The 20,717-nt window shown below is 43.7% G+C and overlaps 1 protein-coding gene across 3 annotated transcripts in view; it reads left to right on the top strand.

The window, feature by feature from the left end:
* PDCD11 (programmed cell death 11) overlaps nucleotides 1–18,729 on the top strand; it is a 124,606-nt gene extending 105,877 nt beyond the window's left edge. The window contains exons 24-30 of one of the 3 annotated variants that reach the window (XM_085870109.1): nucleotides 124–240; nucleotides 440–583; nucleotides 858–1,117; nucleotides 7,847–8,015; nucleotides 8,970–9,123; nucleotides 9,442–9,607; nucleotides 17,536–18,729. In XM_085870109.1, the coding sequence (XP_085726235.1) occupies nucleotides 124–240; nucleotides 440–583; nucleotides 858–1,117; nucleotides 7,847–8,015; nucleotides 8,970–9,123; nucleotides 9,442–9,607; nucleotides 17,536–17,710 (1,185 nt within the window). In that variant the 3' untranslated portion in view covers nucleotides 17,711–18,729. Of the gene's footprint in view, nucleotides 1–123; nucleotides 241–436; nucleotides 584–857; nucleotides 1,118–7,846; nucleotides 8,016–8,969; nucleotides 9,124–9,441; nucleotides 9,608–17,535 lie in introns of those variants that run through there. The other 2 variants (XM_085870119.1, XR_015055180.1) reach the window with 2 other exon arrangements.
* Nucleotides 18,730–20,717: the final 1,988 nt, after the last annotated feature.

Here is a 20,717-nt window from a genome sequence, read left to right as displayed (position 1 = left end):
TTGCTCTTGGCAACAAACAAAACAACCTTTGTTGAGGGAGGGGGCAAGGTGTAATTTCAAGGTATTTGCAAAGTGTGGCCATCCGCAGGACTGTGCTCTTTACTTCCATTTGTACTACATTAGGGTGGACCTGCCAAAGAGGATTGGACCAACATGAAGGATGGAGGAGACGGTGGTGTGGACATGTACATTCAGGTGGGAAGTGATGACAGAGAAAGGAAAAATGAAATCGTCCGAAAGGTAGGTGGTATGTTGGTTAGTAATGATTATTATTGCTATTATTATTATTTTTTTTTTAAATGTATGGATTATATATTGAGATGTCTGGTCTGGGTGACCTCCCTCAATTTTGAACCAGAAGTGATTTGGCATTCAGAATTGAGCATCTCATCTTAGGTATGGTTACCTTATTCCTTATTCTCTTCATCACGGCCAGCAGTGTAACCAAGGCAAGCCGCCTGAACAGAAAGCTCCACGACTGCAACTTGACGAAGGCTTTGTATGGGATGTCACGGCAGCAGATCTGCATGTTCCGATGGCCAACGCTGACGACTCCAGCAGTGAGGATGACTCTGATGCTGAGGTGTGCAAGTAGGGAAGGAAGGGATCTTGTGCAATAAAGTAAATAGTTCTAATGATTACAAACTCTATGTTGCAATCAAAATGGTTCAATAAAATATATAATACAACAAATAGAATTTGTTTGCTTCCTTAACTGTAGCATCAGTTTAGAACTTTCCACCGAGTTTGTTACAACGCTGATCTTCCACAATCCACAAATGTTAAAATGCTCAATGCTACAAGTGCGATGTCCTCTAACTGTGCTAATAGCATCAACACAAATATCTTTCTCGTAGGCTTGCACGTCGCCGATCACAGGCCGCCGGATGACCCGCAAGGAACAATTGCGTGAAGAGCGAAAGCTTGCATGTCGTGAGCGCGAGATGGCAGACCCGACGCAGGTTCCTCGGTCTGTGGATGATTTTGAACGGTTGCTCCTTGGCTCACCCAACAGCTCACTGCTGTGGGTGCAGTTCATGGCATTTCACCTGCAGTCCTCCGAGGTGGAACAGGCCCGTGCTGTTGCTGAGCGTGCCCTGCGTACCATCTCCTTCAGGCTCGTGCATGTTAAATGCATCTTGTACCATTTTGGGAGTGGGTTGGGAGAGACAAAGGCATTACTTGTGTAGATGGCAATGCTTGTTACCCTGCGCATGCGTCGTGAAAAGCTTGGTTAACCGATTTGTTCACTTTCTATCCGTCTGTCTATCTGTCCTGTCCACAAACGGCAGTTTATGATTGAGGAACAACTTGATTTAAATGGAATGTTATATTTTGAGCATGAATCAGAAAATGAATCTGTAGTTTTACCGTACTTTTGCTCTGAATTCTTCACAACCAAACATGCAGAGTGGATTGAGATAATGTTTTTTTAGTCTGCCTGGAATGATTTTCAGTTTTGTTTAACTGCCAAACAGGAAACTTACCGTTTTTAAGGACCTCACAAAGGACACAAACGGGCACGAATAACTAAAGTAACGTGCTAAATAAGGTGTTGTAAAAGCCACTGCATCAATGGTGGTAAACTTCAGATTCAATGGGGGTTTTTTTTTCCTGCAACCTCTAAAATCTTTATTTTATTTCAATTTATTTATATTCTTGAACACTGCAGAACACAAATCACATTTTTGGCACTTTCAAGACCCTTCCATTGAGCAGTACTTGGACAAAATATTGTGGCATTTTACATCTCAACCAATCAAATTTCTCGTTCCCAGACCGCCCATGTCCTTGTTTTTTAAGACTGTGCGGGGTAACGTGTTCCATGAACTCCCTCGTTAACCCTCCCTTTCCACTCTATAAGATGGGTGAAGGGTCATACCTGTTGGAAGGTTGTTTTTCTGCAATTATTGCCTCCAGCTTTTAATGGTACCGAGTTTCTTCGACCCCAGAGGAGTACTATTTCGGTTGTTTATATTTTTCTTTTTCTTCCTGCACTCCCCAATGTCTAAGCTGTATCTTGGAGCCAGCTAAGGCCTTCGGAATGTAATGTTGCATCAGGTCAGGTCAGGTATGGGAGCATGTGCCAGAACAGCACGTCGCTGCGTCCACTTTCCGCCGGTACTCCAGGGGCCTCCGTCTGGCCATCCCCCAGGCAGATGCCAGGCCCATCCCCATCTCCTTGAGATGATGGTCAACCTGTTGCAACCATGAGGCACGTGGTCGACCCACTGGCCTCCTCCACTCATGAGACTCCCTCGCTGAGAGAATCTGGTGAGCAGGATCAGAGTCAGGAAAACGAGCCACATGTCCATACAGCCGCAACTGACGCTCACGGACTATGCAGGTAACAAATCTCATCCGAGTCTCTCTCAGCAACCGCTCGTTGGACACAAAATCCGACCAGCGATAGCCAAGGATTCTCCGAAGAGACCTGGTACCAAATAAAAGGAATTAAGTCTCCATCTCAGATCCTTGGTCAGAGTCCAACTCTCGCACGCATAGAGCAAGACTGGAAGTACCAAGGACCTGAAGACTCGGACTTTCGTCCTCCCGCACAGGTACCGGCAGCGCCACACCCCATGATCCAGTGAATCCATGACTCCCCAGGCCCGACCCAGACGTCTATTGACCTCTGACTCGCAGCCAGCAGAGACATGAATATCACTGCCAAGGTAAGTGAATCTCTCCACGACCTCAACATCCTCACCACAAACAGACACAGACAGGACAGCAGCATCCAAGATGTCACCGAAAGCCTGGATCTTAGTTTTGACCCAAGAAACCCGTAATCCCAACGACTCCTCATTCAGCACCTCGAGGGCCCCCAAGAGGATGTCTAAAGTCTCCGCAAAGATGACTGCATCATCTGCAAAGTCAAGGTCCGAGATCTTGACATTCCCAAATGACGCACCGCAACTTGATCTCTCCGACATCCTCCCTAGAATCCAGTCCATACAACTGCTGAAAAGTGTGGGGGCAAGTACACATCCCTGACGAACTCCAGTAACAACTGGAAATAAGTCAGAGATGGAACCACCACACTTCACAGCACTCTCAGTACCAGAGTAGAGTTCAGACATCAGATCGATCACTTTTGGTGGCACCCCACGAAGACCAAGAATCCTCCAGAGGACATCCCGATTCACTGAATCGAACGCTTTACAGAGATCAACATAGGCTGCAAGCAGCCCCTGCTGAAACTCTCGTCTGCGTTCGGTGAGGACACGAAGTGCAAGGATACGGTCAATCGTTGACCTCTTTGGTGTAAAGCCTGACTGCTCTGGACGCTGGTGCTCAAGCAGATGGTGGCGAACCCTATCGAGAATTATCCGAGCAAAGACCTTGCCCGCACTGAGAGCAGCGTCACCCCTCAGTAGTTGTTGCAGTCTTGGTGATCACCCTTCCCTTTCCAGAGAGGGACAACAAGGCCCCTCTTCCAGTCAGTTGGGATGATGCCTGTGTTCTAGGCAGAGCACAAAACTGCATGCAACGACACGAGTGCAGCATTTCCACCAGCCTTGAGAAGTTCGGCATGGATGCCACAGATCCCTGGAGCTTTGCCCCGTTTCAACTGGTTCACCGCAGCCCGTGTTTCCACAAGCGTAGGTGGACCACAGTTAATTCGAGGGTCAGCAACAGGGATTGTAACACCCTTGACGTCCAACTCGACAGTTGGGGGATCAGCCTGGTACAACCGCTCAAAGTAACCGGCCCAGCGGGCCTTCACTTCAGACTCCTCTGTCAAGAGCCTACCACTCTCTGCTGTAACTGTAGTGCTCCGAGGGATGGGCTTGGATGAACGTAATGCGCGAATTCCCCTGTAAGCGGGACGAGAATCACCTGTCCACAGGTGATGCTCTACCCCCTCACAGATTCCTCGCACATAGGCCTCCTTGTCCACCCTCAGTGCACGTACAGTTTTACGCCACAGCTCCCTGAACAGCTCAGCTCTGCCATTCAGCCTGGCCCTGCGACTCTGGTCAATGGTATCCAGTGTCCCTTGAGAGACAAAATTCTTCTTTGCCCTGCGGTGAGCTCCAAGGCATCCACCGGCAACATCAAGGACGGTGGTCTTGAAGGCGCTCCACAACTCTTCAGGACCCCCCAAAGCACCCAGACCCCCCAAGTGTCCACTCAGCCTGTTCGCAAACTCCTCAGCTACTCTCTCATCCCTGAGCTTGGCAACATCCAGCCTCAGCTGGAATGGTACCATTCTCCAGGATTTAAGGTGCAGCTTTAGAGTTGCTACAACAAGCCTGTGGTCAGTATTGAGGAACTGAGCACTCCGGTAGACCCTGCAGTTCTGGATCATCCTCCAACGACCGTCATTGAGGACATGGTCAATCTCCTTTGCCACACCGCCAGTGTTGGAATACCAAGTCCAGCGATGAGCTTGTGGGCGCTGAAACCATGAACCAGCCACCCTAAGTCCATGACTTCTTGCAAAGTCAAGGAACTTAGTGCCATTCTGGTTCATAGTTCCTGAACCATGGGGACCAACACACACCTCATAACCATCCCTATCAGTTCCAGTCGATGCATTGAAATCCCCCAAGACTAGAAGTGTATCTCGTCTGGGGCACTGATCAACCACAGACTCGAGTGTGGCGTAGAATGCATCCTTCACGGTGAGATCACTCGCCTCAGTCGGAGCATAAACAGAGACCAGGGAAATGACACCTAAGGAGTGACGAATCCTTAATCTCATAATACGCTCGTTGACCGGTGTTACCTCAATTATCATTGGGGTCAGCTTATTGGACACAGCTACAGCAACTCCTTGGGTATGGTAACCATCAGAGCGACCAGACCAATAGTAGGTGTAACCACCCACCATTATCTCGCCGCAATCCGGTCTCCGAACCTCAGAGAGAGCTGCAATCCCGATGTCCAAACGCTTGAGCTCAGATGAAAACAGAGACAGGTGATCATCCTCTCTTAGGGATAGGACATTCCAGGCACCCACCCGAAGGGACCGCCTCAGGTTAACCCAAGGAGACCGCCGTCTGGTGGACGACACCTCAGCACCACTCCGACACACTCTCCCGCAATCTGACCCAGGGATGTTACCCCGTGGTTTCCCTCTTATCAAAGATTGGGGGTCCCGAAGGCTTTGCCCCAATCCCGTCATCCGGTGAGCTGCCCTGCGAAGGGAAGCTGCACAGGAGGTACTCCCACAGAGTGGGTTTTCAGATTTTTTTGCGTTTTTGCGTTTTGCGGAATGAAGGGTTTTACGGTGGCTGGAGTGCAAATCCTGCCACCAACCTCCTAATAAGAAGTGACCCAACTGCAGGAGGACGTCCGCAGACACAGTTGGGCACTAGATATGGATGGCCGTTGGCTCACAAGGAGCTCCTCCGCCCTTTGCATCAATAATGGGAATAATAAGTTTGCAGGGTTGACATTTTGACCTGACAATTTTTAAGGTCATGACCTAATTATAGACGATTTAACATTTTATTTTATCTCTTTATTTTTTCACCATAACTCGACTTAGGTTTGTCTGATCGTAACGAAATTGCTCTATTCCTTCACTCTCCTCTCTCTTGAGACAGTTTGGAGTCCGAGACCCTAGAGCAAGGCGCATTTATGCTTAATTTACACCATACCCCTCCGGGTTGAAAGTCAAGCTCAAATGGTCGTCTGAAGAAAATTTAAAATTTTTTTGGTTTTTGTCATCGCTCAATTTTGCCCATGCGGGATCACCAAGACTGCTTGTTGTTGTTCGTCTTTCGGCTGCTCCCGTTAGGGGTCGCCACAGCGGATCATCAGTTATGATCCGCATACTGATTTGGCACAGGTTTTACGCTGTATGCCCTTCCTGACGCAACCTTGTCGCCTCTTACGACAAGGATAAGGATTGGGTTTCGCCATGATTCCGGGCTGCCCTACACCCTCTCATAGCGCGACTCAGTGTAGAGCTCTCGTCCTGAAGCGATCCTCCAACCCAAGTCTCCGAGTATCCGAATTACAGGCGCACGCCCCTACGCCCGGTATCACCAAGACCGCTTCGCCTTCTAATATTTTCTTTCATCGTAATAGCGTACCTGCACTGAAGTTGTGCTCCTGTTATTTGTTTCATGTCCTTGACCTACTTTTTTTGGATTGTGACCGAATTAACAAAAAGTAACTTTTTGATGTTAACTTGAAGAATTTTCCTCCGATTTTCAAAAGTTTTACGGATAGACTGTAGATTGGGACACATTTTCATAATTTACAACCCTAAATGTTGAAGGTCAAGGTCATATGATGGTCAGAAAATAATTTGACCATCATTGGCTTGCTTAGGGGAGGCTTGCCCTTGGCGATCACTTCTGATCTCAGATATCTAGTAACCCTCGCCAGATGAGATGGCATTGCATTCGGGTCTGTTTGTTACTTGGTGAAAAAACAAAATTCGCTAAGTATGTTGGTCTGTAGCGTTCGTCTGTCTGTCTGTCTCTCAAGATTTTTGGCGACAGTTTTCAAGCCATCGTTCTGAAATTCTTTGTGAATGTGGGTGATCGGCCAAGGACAGTAGCGCTTAATTTTTGGCGAAGATCCGAATCCAGATCTGGATCTGAATTTTTTCAGTGATTCTTCACCATTGAGAGATTGGGTCAAAAACGATGTGGAGCACGATATCTCAAAAAGTTGTGAACGAATTCAAACAAAACTTGGTGGACATGTCGGGCGTGTGACAAGGATTAATTGCTCCACTTTTGATGAAGATTCAAATCCGGATCCAAGAATTTAAGTGATTCTTCACCATTGAGAGATGGGGCTAAAAACTATGAATAGCATATCTCAAAAAGTTGTGGACGAGTTATGACAAAACTAGGTGGATGAGTTGGTTAGGTGACAAGAACTAACCGATTTTATTTTGGTTCAGGTCCGGATTCACATCCAACTATTCAGTGGGATACAAAATGTAAATTGTTCAGCGGAAGTATATGCTCTACCAAGTGCCGTTCCTTTTCACCAGGTGTCACTGAGTTTTTTTTGGGTAGTCGATCCAGTCGAAAAAAAAAAAAATTTTGATCTACCCTTATTATCACTTTTTCCGTCGATATGTTTGTCTGTCTGTCTGTCTGTCTGTCTGTCCCTCTGTTCAGTCCAGTGCTCCGTTAATACAATGGCGATTTCGATGAAACTTGGTTGGTAGGTTCATACCATGACCTAGTTGTGTGCAAATGACCATCGTTGCTATTGACACCACCGTTGCCTAGCAACGGGACTTTGAAATTTTTGAAAAATCATAAAAAATGTATTTTTTCAAAAATTGGGCCACGAGTGACTGGGCAGTACATTCAGCCATATTGTCAAAAATTTCCAGCCGGATCCTATGAAAACTGTTGGAGAAGATAGACTTTGAATGAGCCCTGGTCGAAAACTAAAAAAACGAAGTTCGTTATATCTCAGAGACTATGAGTCAGATATACATGAAACTGGTATGGTGGGTTCATGATATGTCCTAGTTATGTGTGAGAAAGAACCGTTGCTATGGACCCCTCCATTGCCTAGCAACGGCCGAAAACCTCAATGTGGGGGTATTTTAACGAAAAAACAATCTGCAGCATTAACCCTTGAAGTTAGAATCATGTATTTTCTTGTGCTTAATCCTCAGGTCATTCCCCATCGAACGGGCCCACCGTGTCAGGTTCTATTGGGTAGTCGACTACCCATGTCCGCCTACCAGCTTGTTTTTTTGTTTGTGTGGTTTTTTTCAGTCTCCGTCTGTCTGATTGTTTGTTTGTATGTCAATCGCAAACGGGCCACAATTTTAACCCGATCGTCATGAAACTTCACCACATTCTCCGATTGCTCTTTTTATTGTGAGAATTTTGTTTTTGCTTCTTTGCAGAGAGGAGCAGGAAAAGCTGAATGTATGGGTTGCACTTCTCAACCTTGAGAACATGTATGGCTCGGAGGAAAACCTGAACTCCGTGTTTCAGCGAGCCCTGCGCTATAACGATGCTCTGAAGGTGTATCATCGACTGGTGCAGATCTACACCCACTCGGACAAGCCGCAGGTAAATGGAGTGCCAATTTCGCTTGGCCCTGAGGAAAACGGGGAGACGGGTTCCTTAGCAATGCAGACAAAACAGCGATGCAGCGTTAGTTGAAAAAGGCCAGATAACTTGGCTCTATGTTGTGCACACATTTGTCTGAACTATCCAGTGCAGTTTGTACCTACTTATCATTTCTAAGACAAGTTGAGTTGCGAGCTAGAAAGTGTGCTTCTGTTCTCTTGCTTTAAAATTATATCTATCTCCATCGAGTCTGTATGCCCATCTTTATACTGGGAGCGTCTTTTTTTTTTTAAAAATTCGGATGAGAATAATGTTTTGTCTTTAAAGCGAGCATCAGGATGAAAATAATGTTTTGTATCCCACCGAGACCGGATCTGCATCGGGATCTTAACCAAAATCTGATTGGCTTGTTCTTGTCATTGAACCAACTCAACTCATTTTGTCATAACTCGTCCACAACTTTTTGAGATATAATGCCATATATCGTTTTTGGCCCCATCTCTCTCTCAATGATGAAGTATCACTTAAAAAAATTATTGTATTCAGATTCGAACCTTCAAAATCTCATCAGTTTATTCTTGTCACCCACCAAACCTGTCCACAAAATTCCCTGAATCGTCCACAACTTTTTGATGTATCCTGCTCACAGACAGGGGTGAAAACATAACTTCCTTCCATCTTCGGTGGTGGAAGTAATGGTTGGGCTGGATCGTTATCATTTTGTTTCTTGGTTTGTAACTGCTTGTGATGGAGTCGTCCTTGTACCACAGCCCTCAAGCTTCAACTCTGGAAGAAGAAAAAAATACAACACTCATTTAATTCGTCCAATAATTGCTTAAAATGTACTTGAAGTTCCCCATTTATCTTGAACCATTTCACTTGTTTCTTCCCTCGTTCACCCACAATGTTTCTATTTTCCTGCCTCCAAATACCCCTGACCCACACTCGCCCCAGAAAGCGGAGGCGCTGTTCGAGACCATGGTGCGGAAGTTCCGGCAGGAGAAGACCATATGGGTGAACTTTGGCATGTTGCAGATGCAACGTGGACAAATGGAAAGCGTTCGGAGTCTTCTTCAGAGAGCGCTGAAGTGCCTTCCCGACCGCGATCGTAACGTTCCCAAAAACACTCGATTCCATCCCTCCGCACAAGTCTGTGTCCTAATGGTTGTCACTGTGTTGAGTTTGATGTTTGGCTTCTTTCATCCATACCTCAAAACTATGTGTTTGTCCCTTCTGTTTTATTTTGTGATCTTGACATTTGTTGATTATGTACAAGTGTCAAAATTTGTTTGTTCATTTATTTATATGTTTACTTATTTATTTATTAAATTTATATCAGCTTTTCTAGTCCAAAATGAAGTGGTGAGTTCAGGGTGTGTAGTGTGAACCCTTTGCCAACCTCATTTCACGAACTTCCTTCCCACAGATATTGAAATTATTGTGAAGTTTGCGCAGCTCCATTTCCGCTCGGGGGGCGCTGCTCACGGTAACAGCCTCCTTGAAAATGTTGTCACCAACTTCCCTCGACGCACTGATGTTTGGTCAATCTACCTGGACATGCTTATCAAGTACACCACACCTGAGCAAGCCAGGTAATGTGTGCACTTGCTTAATGATTAATGTTCTGTCTCTCTTTCTATGTATATATGCTAAATAGTTTCTCATTACTAGAATGGTGATTGTGGACTCTTGTGCCACGGCAAAGCCCATTGCAAGGGTTATGACCAATAAAATACCCCTACCTGTTACTTGCTAATAAAAGGCTTCAAAGTCGTGTCGGCAGACTGTTGCAGTCAGCAGTACAGCAGTTGACGCTGTTTTTTCAAGAGGCCACCTCTGTTTTTCACAATGCAACTGAGCCTGCCAGGTGTGTACCTGTGTGCATGCATATATGCACCTTTCCCTATCCTGTCAATACAAGGTGCCATTCACACAGCCATGCTACCCTGAAGATGGGGAACAAAGCTTTGATTTGAGTACATTGTTGTAGTTGGTGGTCTGTGTCGCAATGTCAGTCCTTCCTTAAGGCGCTGTCACACCTTGACGATTTAGCTAGCAATGGCAACGTATAAAAATGCATGTAAAACGTTGGTATACGCTGAAATTTTGATGTTTTTTAAGTTTTAGTCGTATTCATAACGTGTTGGTCGTATGCATAACATATTAGTAACGGGCACACAACGTTTCGTTGTCTTATAGATAACTTATACCAACGAATGCTTAGCCTGTTGTCGGTGTTCACAACCTATGCCCAACGGTAGTTTAACTTAGGCATAGCGCGCTGCAAGTATCGCTGACGAAGTCATGGCGTAGCCTTTTAAAAACCTGCCGCACGCCGATTTAAATCATAACCGCCTGAGAATTGGAAGTGTCAACCACGCAGTCACACCTTGACGATTTAGCCAGCGTATGTCGACCTATGAAAAATATGTCAAACGCTGGGACACGTCGAATACGCTATGGGTAAGTTGTGTATATGTTAAGAGCACGCTGAAGTACGCTGTCCTATTTAGTGGTATGTCAAGTACGTCGTGAAATTTAAAGCATGCTGAAAATTTTACGACGTATTCGCCGTATGGCTCACACGTTCCGCTACACTGGGAATAAGTTGTAGGCACGATATGCGATCGGTGACACACGTCGACACAAGTTCCTTGTAAGTTACTCCAAAGTCAACATGTCGAGGTAATTTTTAGCATACCCGAAACTTATTTTCTCCGTCAAGGCACATTTTATTTTTTTCTCCTTGACTCCGTGAAGGCACGTGATGAAATATCTGAAGTTGTTGTTGTTGTTGTTGTTGTTGTTGTTGTTGTTGTTGTTGTTGTTGTGTTTTTTTTTTTTTTTTTTTTTTTTTTGTTAAGGTCTATCACGAATTTTAAAATATATTTGGACAATTGCTTTTAAGTTTCGACGTCTACGTGACAACATCCTCAAACAAAATATTCACAGAGGAGGAACTAAGAATAAGACGAGCAAACTGAAGAGGCAATCGGACGTGACGTAACGGCACGTGACGAAATATCGGAAGTTATTGTTTTTGTTTTTTTAAATGCTGCCAATATGCCATTATACGGTAGCTGTAAATTTGAAACACGTTCAGTAAGTCCTGTGGTCGTCCGGAAGATGTCAATCAAATACGTCTACATACGTCAATATGCGTTGGAGGTACGTTACACATAGGTTCACAGCACGCTACTCATAGGTTAGAAATAAGTTTTGGGTACGCTAAAGGCCTGGTCACACCTTGACGTTTTAGCCAGCGATGGCAACGTATTAAAATGTATGTAAAACGCTGGCTTATGTTGAAATTTTGATGTTTTTTTTTTAAGATTCGGACGTATTCATAGCGACTTGGTCTTATGTATAACGCATTGGTAACGGACACAGAACGTTTCGTTGTGTTATAGATAACTTATACCAATGAATGCCGAACCTGTTGTCGGCCTACACAACCGATGCCCAACGATAGTCTAACTTAGGCATAGCGCGTGGCACGCATCGCCGACGACGTCGTGACGTAGCCTATTAAAAGGCTGACGCACAACGATTCGAATCATAACTGCCGTAGAAATGGAAGTGTCAACATCGCGGTCACACCTTGGCGATCTTGCCAGCGTATGCCGACCTAAGAAAAATGTGTCTAAAACGTTGGGGCACGTCAAATACGGTATGAGTAAGTTTGGTATACGTGAGTAGAACGCTACAGTACGCTATCATACGTCGTAGTAAGTAGAGTACCTCAAGAAATTTTAAACATGTTCAAAAATTTTGGACGTACTCGGCGTATGACACACGTTCCGCATGCGATGCGGATAAGTTTTACACACGTTATGTGGACGCTTACACACGTCCACAAACGCTACTTATAAGCTACTCATAAGTCGAAACACGTCGCGGTAATGTCTTTTTTACGCGAAACTAATTTCTAACTTATGTTTGACGTGCTTTGAACCAATTCTTTACGCAGTCCCAACACACATCGACGTATGTAGACGTATTCCAATGACGTCTTCCGGTCGACAAAAAAAAAATAAATGAACGTGTTTCTAGCTTACAACTGCCATATAAAGACGTGTTCCCAGCGGTTTTGGGAATTGGTATATAAAAATGCTGCTCATAAAAGGGGAACCCAACAGTGTTTTCGAGTCCTTTTTGAGTCGATGTCCATGTCAGCAGTAACAGTATCAGTATCAGTATTAGTATTAGTATTAGTAGTAGTTTGTTCATGTTGGCAGTAGTAGGTGAGTGTGAGGGGGAGGGTGTGGGTTATGATGGATCGTCCTTGCGTCCGCGTGTCCATGGGTAGGAGACATCTTTTCACCATTGTTCGAAGTTCTTCGCAGCTAATTTTTTATGGGGCTTTTTCAACAATGAGCTATAGCTTGTTTTTACGATTTAGGTCTATTCATAACGGGTTGGACAAATGCACAATGAACTAATAATGTGCATAGAGCGCTTTGATTACTTATAGATACGATATACCAACGAATAATTATCGTGAAGCCGGTGTTCACAAACTATGCCCAACGATAGCCTAACTTATCCATATCGTGAGGCAGTTTATCTTTGCCGGTGACGTAGGGTTTTCTATTCATAGGCTGCCACTCAACGATTTAAATGGCTGCATCTCCACTATTGAAAGTAGACGCTTGCGCTCAACAATTGGATTTTTTTTACACTCAACGACTTTTAAATGGTACCACTCAGCTATTTTCATTGTTTACAATGAACGATTTAAATTGCTGTCACTCGCCTTTGTTTTTTGACGCTGGCGCTCGGAAATTTTAATCGTTTCTATTGAACGTGCTAAATCGCTCAAACCCCACTATTAAAAGTAGACGCTTGCGCTCAACAATTCGATTTTTTTTTACACTCAACGACTTTTAAACGGTACCACTCAGCTATTTTCATTGTTTACAATGAACGATTTAAATTGCTGTCACTCGCCTTTGTTTTTTGACGCTGGGGTTTTGAAATTTGAAGCGTTTCTTCTGAACGTGTTAAAACGCTCAAACTCGACTATTTTAAATAGACGTTGCCAATGGACAATTGGAATCATAGCCAAGCTCGACATCGAAGTGTGAACATCCTCGTCATGCCGAAGAAAAGTTTGAAGAATGCTGCAAATAAGTGTCCTGGCCGTGGCCGTGGACGCTAACGCAAGGACGATCCATTATACCGACGTCTTTCAGCCTATGAGTAACTTAAAAGTAACGTCTGTCGATGTGTGGCAACGATCGCGTAACGTGCCAACAACATGTTAATCATAGGTTAGAAATAAGTTTCGGGTACGCTAAACATTACCTCGGCGTGTCTCAACTTATGATTAACTTACAAGTAGCATGTGTTGACGTCTGTCAACGATCGCAGACCGAGCATACAACTTGTGGCCAGCGTAGCGGAACGTGTGAGTCATACGCCGGCATACGTCGTGAAATTTCAAGCATGAAAAAATTTGAGGACAACCAAAAAGTACAACGTTTAAAGCCAACGTACAACGACGTATGGCAGTGTTTTTCAGCGTGCTCTCAATGTTATCAAAACTTACCCATAACGTATTCAACGTGTGCCAGCGTTTTAGAAAAAAAATTCAAAAATCGGCATACGTTGGCTAAAACGTCAAAGTGTGACCGGGCCTTAAGCATTACCTCGGTGTGTTTCGACTTATGAGTAACTTACAAGTAACGTGCCTACAACACGTTACTCATAGGTTAGAATAAGTTTTGGCTACGCTAAGCATTACCTCGACGTGTTTCGACTTATTAGTAACTTACAAGTAACGTGCCTTGACGTGTGTCAACGATCGTGTAACTTGCCTACAACACGTTACTCATAGGTTATAAATAAGTTTCGTGTACGCTAATCATTACCTCGACGTGTTTCGACTTATGAGTAACTCACAAGTAACGTGTGTCGACGTGTCACAGCGATCGCATAACGTGCCTACAACTTATGGCCAGCGTAGCAGAACGTGTGAGTCATACGCTGGCATACGTCGTAAGATTTAAAGCATGCTAAAATTTGAGGACAACCGCAAAGTACAACGATGAAAGCCAGCATACTACGACGTATGGCAGTGTTTTTCAGCATGCTCTTAATGTTATCAAAACTTACCCATAACGTATTCGAAGTGTGTCAGCGTTTTAGACAAATTTTTCATAAGTCGGCATACGCTGGCTAAATCGTCAAGGTGTGACAGTGCCTTTAGCAGCTGCTGAACCATCTGTTTGTGGGAGAAATTTTACACAAAGAGAAAACGCTTTATAATCTAATCGATCGTTTATTGTACAAAAACACATGTTCTGGAGAGAAAGGCTTGTCTCAAGTGTCCAAGCAAATGTCTGACTGAGCCAAAATACATGGTCTTTTATATGACTGGAAATAGGGAGGGGTGAAAGTATCAAAGGGTACTGGTTAATCAATACCAGACTACAAGAAAGCTTTGGTAAACAAGAGGTCCTTCAAAGTGAAGAGAAACAATTATGTACATTATAAAACAAGACAATGCAGTGAAACAATGCATGCCTTGCTTCCGGGCATTTGTGCACAGAGAAACTTTCACTTACATAGGCAATGGTAAGCATTCAACACAGCAGGCCGGTGGAGCATCTGTTCACACAGATAAGGTATAGTTTTGCAACACAATGAGAAATCCATAGTCTCAGCAGTCCGATGAGACTCCTGTTTTACAATCTAAATATGGTACAACTTTGAAATACAATGAGAAGGCCGAATCAATGAGGCTCCTGTTCATACAACTTTGCAATACAATGAGAAAGCAGAGTTAATGAGACTTTGCAATGTCACTGGTGCCAACCAAAGCAGCTTTAATTTCACTTGCCAACTAAGTACAATAAAAAAGGGATTATATTGTTACACAGTTAACTAACACACTATATGAGTATCTATTCATTATCAAACAACCATCAGTTTACATTGATCCATTATCAAGTTTATTTTAAAGTATCAGAGCAGCAAACATAACGGATGGTACATCTTTCATATTAACTAAGTATGGTTTGATAACAAGATCTTTCACCAGGCCCAGATGTGCTTGGGCCAGTATGGGAATTATACATTCGTTATTATTATTGCCATCTGGTTTGAAATGTTCGCTTTGAGTGGTACAATGACGGTGTTGAATATTTACTATTAGATTCAGGAGAGCACATTCTCATCAAAGAAAGGCAAACACCATATTCAAAATTTAAAAATAATATATGTTACAGTTGTATGGAATTAACAAAACCAAAGTATTGTTACGGATCTGGAAAGCATATGCATTCAAACATACAGATGTCCCAAAAGTCAGTTATTCCGTTAAGTACATGTGAAGACAGGTCCCTTCCTTTTGTCTAGTGGGAGAATCAAAGGTGTGCGTTGCGATGTTTTTTTAGTTAGGTTAAATAAATCTTTACCATCCAACAAACATCCAACAACCAACCACGGTACCTTCCAGCGCTTGCAACCCTCGCCTCACTGGCCACAGCATATGGGGCAAAAACGTCCAGTCCGCCGTTCCTTTGCGCTTCTACAAACGTTCCTTTTCAATATTGGATCTTCCTTCCCCTTGATGAGTCCACACGCGTGGAAGGGGGGGTGGGGGGGCGGGCCTCCCGGTTTGGCCGAGGCCCCGCCCAGAAAGGGTGGACCCCATATAGACCCTGTCCAATCAGTGTGGACAGTGACATCTGTTCCACAGAGCCCCCACCCCCGTTCAGGGAGGTCGATAACCGACGACAAAAACCTCAGTTCAGTGAGTTCTGTGTGGGGAAAATCAGCTCTGGATTTGTTGGAGCATCCGTTGCAGTTCTGCGTGGGGCGTTTGTTGGAGTTTTGCTGGGTCTTGTCTGCGACCCTGATTCCTGCCCTGGGACTCCAACTACTTGACTCTAGTTCCTCTACGGGCATGAGCCCCACGTGTGTGATCGTGGGCCAAGCTGCACGACTATTGGTCGGTGGAGCACCCCCTCACTCCAATGTGCTGGTACCCAAGTGAACTGCGACCCCCAGCTCGTCTCTCTCCCTGGCTGCGAGGGTCCAATAAAACACCTGGGTTTTATTTTCGCCTGTGTGTGTGTGTCCGTGTGTGGTGCCGTCTCTAAGTAGAATTGTTTCAGTGTTTATTCCATCATTGTAAATCTTGCTGTGTATATCCACGATAAGCTTGCTCTGTGTCCTCCTTGTTGTAAATAAACCATTATTAGAAATGTTCCCAGTTCGTTTCCGTCCTTTCTTTCATTGGTCCAGCATGGTTCAGATCTGAGTTTTAGCTAGGTCTTTATACCTGATAATCGGTTCATCCTAGCCGGTACGTTCTTGGCAGGCCCGCTCGACTGCATCCGAGCCGGAAAGGTAGTTGGCAGCTGGTAGTCGGTAGAGTGATCCGGTTTGGGAAAGACGTGCCGAGGGCATGGATCCCCGGTAGCCGAGACCGCGTGGTTACTTAGGTAAATTGGTTCCAGACAAAAAGACCCTACGCCACGCGGTCGAGATATTGGTGTTCCACGGTCGGTTCAGCGACCCGCCGGCTCACGGAATTATCCTGAGCGACGGCCTACAATTCTGGGGAGTCTGGTGGGAGACGACGTAACCTCCCCCACCTAGTGGTCATTCTCGCCACCAGCCCCCTGCCCGCAACAGTATATTTGAACAGAGATTCTGTTCCACTCACTCGTGGCCTGTCAGTATTAACTCACAAATCTGCAAACGTAATGAGTTCTGATGAGACGAGCAAACAAAGAAACTCATACCATGAGCAGTCCATTCCTGCAAATGTAATGAGTTCTGACCTTGGCATTGTGAGAGATCTGTTGAGCATGTTTCATGCTGCAGATCTTTATCTCGACTCTGTCTCTGTGTCTTTGCAGACGATGTTTTCCTGGCAAACCATTCCTTGTATGGTGATAAAGTGATTTTAGCCAATGCTTTACAATAGATTCCATACTTCTATATTGTTTAAAAGCATTTGAAAGCAAATAGAGAAATGAGTATGTAATTTGTCCAACTCACTTTGTACAAAATCTGTGCATGTGTATCTGTGAGTCTCAATGATGTGAAATACAAAAAAAAATGGATCTTTTATAACATGGCTGTTGTTCCTGTTGTGGTGGCTGTGGTTGTTCTTTGTGTGCTGTTCCGTGTAATCACACTTTATTCTAAAGAGTTCCTGCTGTTGTCGTACTATTGGAACCGCTACATGAAACCTTCAGGGTCTGCCCCTCCTTCCATCCTGGAAAGATGGGCTTTCAGAACAGGATTTTTTTTTTAAATAAAATGAACTGATTTTTGTTCCGAGTAAATTGATTGAGCTTTAAAACCACATTAAATTGATTACAAGCTTTCCATACGGATTAAATTGATTACGGTAATAACTTTTCAAACTGATTAAATTGACTATAAGCTTTCAAACGGAACCTTTTATTTTATTACTCTCTGATAGGAGCCCTTTCGAGATAGTTTCTTCATCCTTTGAATTCCATTGTTCTGAACTAACCACTTCCTGTTTTCCGCACAGGCTGCTGTTTGAGCGTGCCATCAACATGGATGCACCTTCGAAGCAGATGAAGTTTTTCTTCAAACGTTACATGGATTTTGAACGCAGCCACGGTGACGAGCAGAAGGTTCAGTACGTGCGTCAGCAAGCCCTCAGTTACGTGGAGAAACAAAGCAATTTGCCCAAGGATGGCTGAAGACTTTCCTGGGTACAATGACCTGTAATTGCTGGAGCATCGGACATCTGGGCTAGATGTTGGCTTGCATTGCTCTCGTTAAATGGCATGGTTATGTGGTCTTGGGTCAAGCATAACAGCATCTTCAGAATGATTTGCTACCCTCAAAATTGTTTCCAAGCAATGGAAAAGTGCATTCCCTGGACCTTTTGGAAATGTTAATTCCTGTAAAATATCTCAGGAGGAGGGGGGGTGGGTTATTGCTGAAATAAACGTATTGATGATGTTTGTGGGGTGGGCGGTTGGGATGAAAACTTCAAGGGAATATGTGGACCATTGCTGGGGGATGAGGATTATTATGCCATGTTTTTCACAGGTGATAAATAGAGGATCCTTTTCATAGCAAAATGGGCGTGAAGTTTATGTAGAAGGTACAGCTTGCCATTTTCCTTTTGCCCATTCACCAGTCTCAGGACCATCTACATATTTGTATTGGAGGTGTGTGGGGGGGGGGGAAGTAAATTGTGGGTTGTGGTTGACATTTGTATAGGTTTGTGAACACATATTGAGTAAGATGCAGATTAAAAAAAAAAATTTGGCGCAAAGATTAGTATGTCGATGGTCTGAAGATTATTTTTATTTTGCGCTTTGTCAATGCCAATGGGCTCATCCCTAATCTGATTTGAGAGTCGAAGAACTCTTCATAGAAGCAAGATGGGATTTCATGTTCCATCTCCTTGGTGTATATGGTGTACCCTTGGTCTTCAACAACCTTGTACAGAAGAGACATTTGATTCTCCGAACAGTACAGAATGAATTATTTTATCACATTTTCTGGCATCGATTCAGCGTGTGTGTGGAACCTCACGTACACATATCGGCAGCTTTCTTACCCCCAAACCTTCTTCCAAAAGCCGTCTGTTGAAGAGGGTCTCGATTCTTGGAGCTGAGGGATTTGCTTCTTACCATTGCTGCCGAACATTTTACATTCTTTATATTTCTTTGCAGAGTATTTTGTAATAAATCATGTTTGAAGTGTACCATGACAGTCTAATTTGTTCAATTGAGAGGATCATTTGAAAAACAAGTTTTAGGACTACATGCGTTTGTTTGTTTTTTAAAATGCACTTAAAAGGAGAATGTTCATTTCCTTTGCCAATTCCTTTAAATTTCAGAATTTTTAATTCATTCATATTACGCAAAATAAAAGTGGGTGGCTGCTTCTTGTGCAGTGCTCAACTCTATTCATCATGAATATGATTTTGCGGTTGCGAAAGGCATGGGTGATTTCTAGTGGATGGACAAAAGCCCAAATTTTGGTCTGGGTGTTGATGAATGCGTTGGAATGTGTAGAATACGGTAACGACAATTTATTGTTTGGGACGAATGTCCTTTTCTGAGAAATTGGAGTTTCTTGTGTTAACTTTGGCTGCGAGAAGGAGTTTATGACTGATGGGGATCTCTGGTAGAAGGACATGAGTTCGAAAGTCAAACGAGGTGTTAATTAATGTGTTATGACATGTAGAATACGCTAACTGTAATTTTGTGATTCAGAATGAATGTCCTTTTGCGAGAAATTTGAGTTTTGTTGGAGGAGGAAGGGAGAGAAGCAGCCACCCACTTTTATTTTGTGTAATATGAATGAATGCAAAATTCTGAAATTTAAAGAAATTGACAAAGGAAATTAATTTTCTCCTTTTAAGTGCATTAAAAAAAAAACGCTTGTAGCCCTAAAACTTTTTTTCATTTACATGTTTTCTCGTTTTTTATTAGTCTTGAATATTCTGAATGAAATGTTTATTGTTTTTATATCTGTAAAGTATATCTAAATTAAATATTTAATCTCTCCTCATACAAAACACAAAGTTTTCAGTTTCATCAAAATCAGTATGTTTTATTGCAATTCAATTTATGCAATTTACGCAATCTTTCCATTTCCACCAAGGACTTTTGATTTCAAGTGTTGCCCGATGTAAGCTTTTCACAATCCAACTTTCAAAGGTAGTCCATCTAGCGATCTGACTCGACTTAGTCACATAAGCCTGTCCTGGTTCAAACAACTTTGAGCCCAAGTTGATGACTGCATGGTCCACGTTTGAGCCTTGCATTTTGTGCACTGTTGATGACCAGCAGAGAAACAGTGGGAGCATGTTTCTTTTGGCACTACCAAAGGAATATATTGCAGGAAATTGTGACATTGGTTCAATTCGATGGATGCCAATATCACCAAAGTCGATCATTACCACTGGGATGTTTTCGGCATACATCTGCACTCGTCGGAAGTGTGGCCAAATTATTTCCGTGATTTGACGCATTGCTCCATTCACCAGTCTTCTGTTTACAGGTGTGAAGGTGATGCTGCGCTACAACGTGGCCACAAGCAAAGTAAGCTCTTTGGGCAATCTGCCAGTCTTATTCACGTCAGAAGGGATCAATTTTTGCAAATCTGCATGTTCCAAATTGTGTATTGAATTGACAATCTTGTCCTGCACATGAATGGTAGTCATGACGACATTCCGGTTTGCATAGTAATTCGGCACCACTTTGTTGTGACAGTCCACTTTCAGAATTGTCGGGTGAATTTGCAAGGCTTTTTTGATGCTGAATTTGCCTGTGCCGTTGCCATTCAGATTCCTCAAGAGAAGGTCCAAATGCTCCAGTTTAATCGTTCCGACTTTCAGATCATTCAATGGCTCGATGAACGTCGTTTCACCTTGTTGCATGTTTTGCGTAAGCTCACAAAACAAGAATACTCACCACAAATGTGTTCCTGATTGCATTCACTCGGGTTGCTGAAGAGCAGAACATTCAATTCTCCGAAAAGTTCCTCACTGTCCTTCAACTGCTTAAGATGCTAATCAATCATACAGAGCATTTAGTAGGGAACCATTGAGATCTCATCGACAATCAGGAACTTGACATCCTTCCATTGCATTCGCATACGTCTCAAGTCGTCGCCAGTCAGCATCGGCATGTTTAGAATTTTGCCATCCTTCTGAACAGATAGCTTCAAAATGGAGTGAAGTGT

The sequence above is a fragment of the Eptatretus burgeri genome, chromosome 1 (assembly GCF_056783735.1).
Source record: "Eptatretus burgeri isolate ZD-2024b chromosome 1, Ebu_testis_v1, whole genome shotgun sequence".
In the NCBI taxonomy this organism is placed as follows: domain Eukaryota; kingdom Metazoa; phylum Chordata; class Myxini; order Myxiniformes; family Myxinidae; genus Eptatretus; species Eptatretus burgeri.
This window is presented reverse-complemented; position numbering and strand designations above follow the sequence as displayed.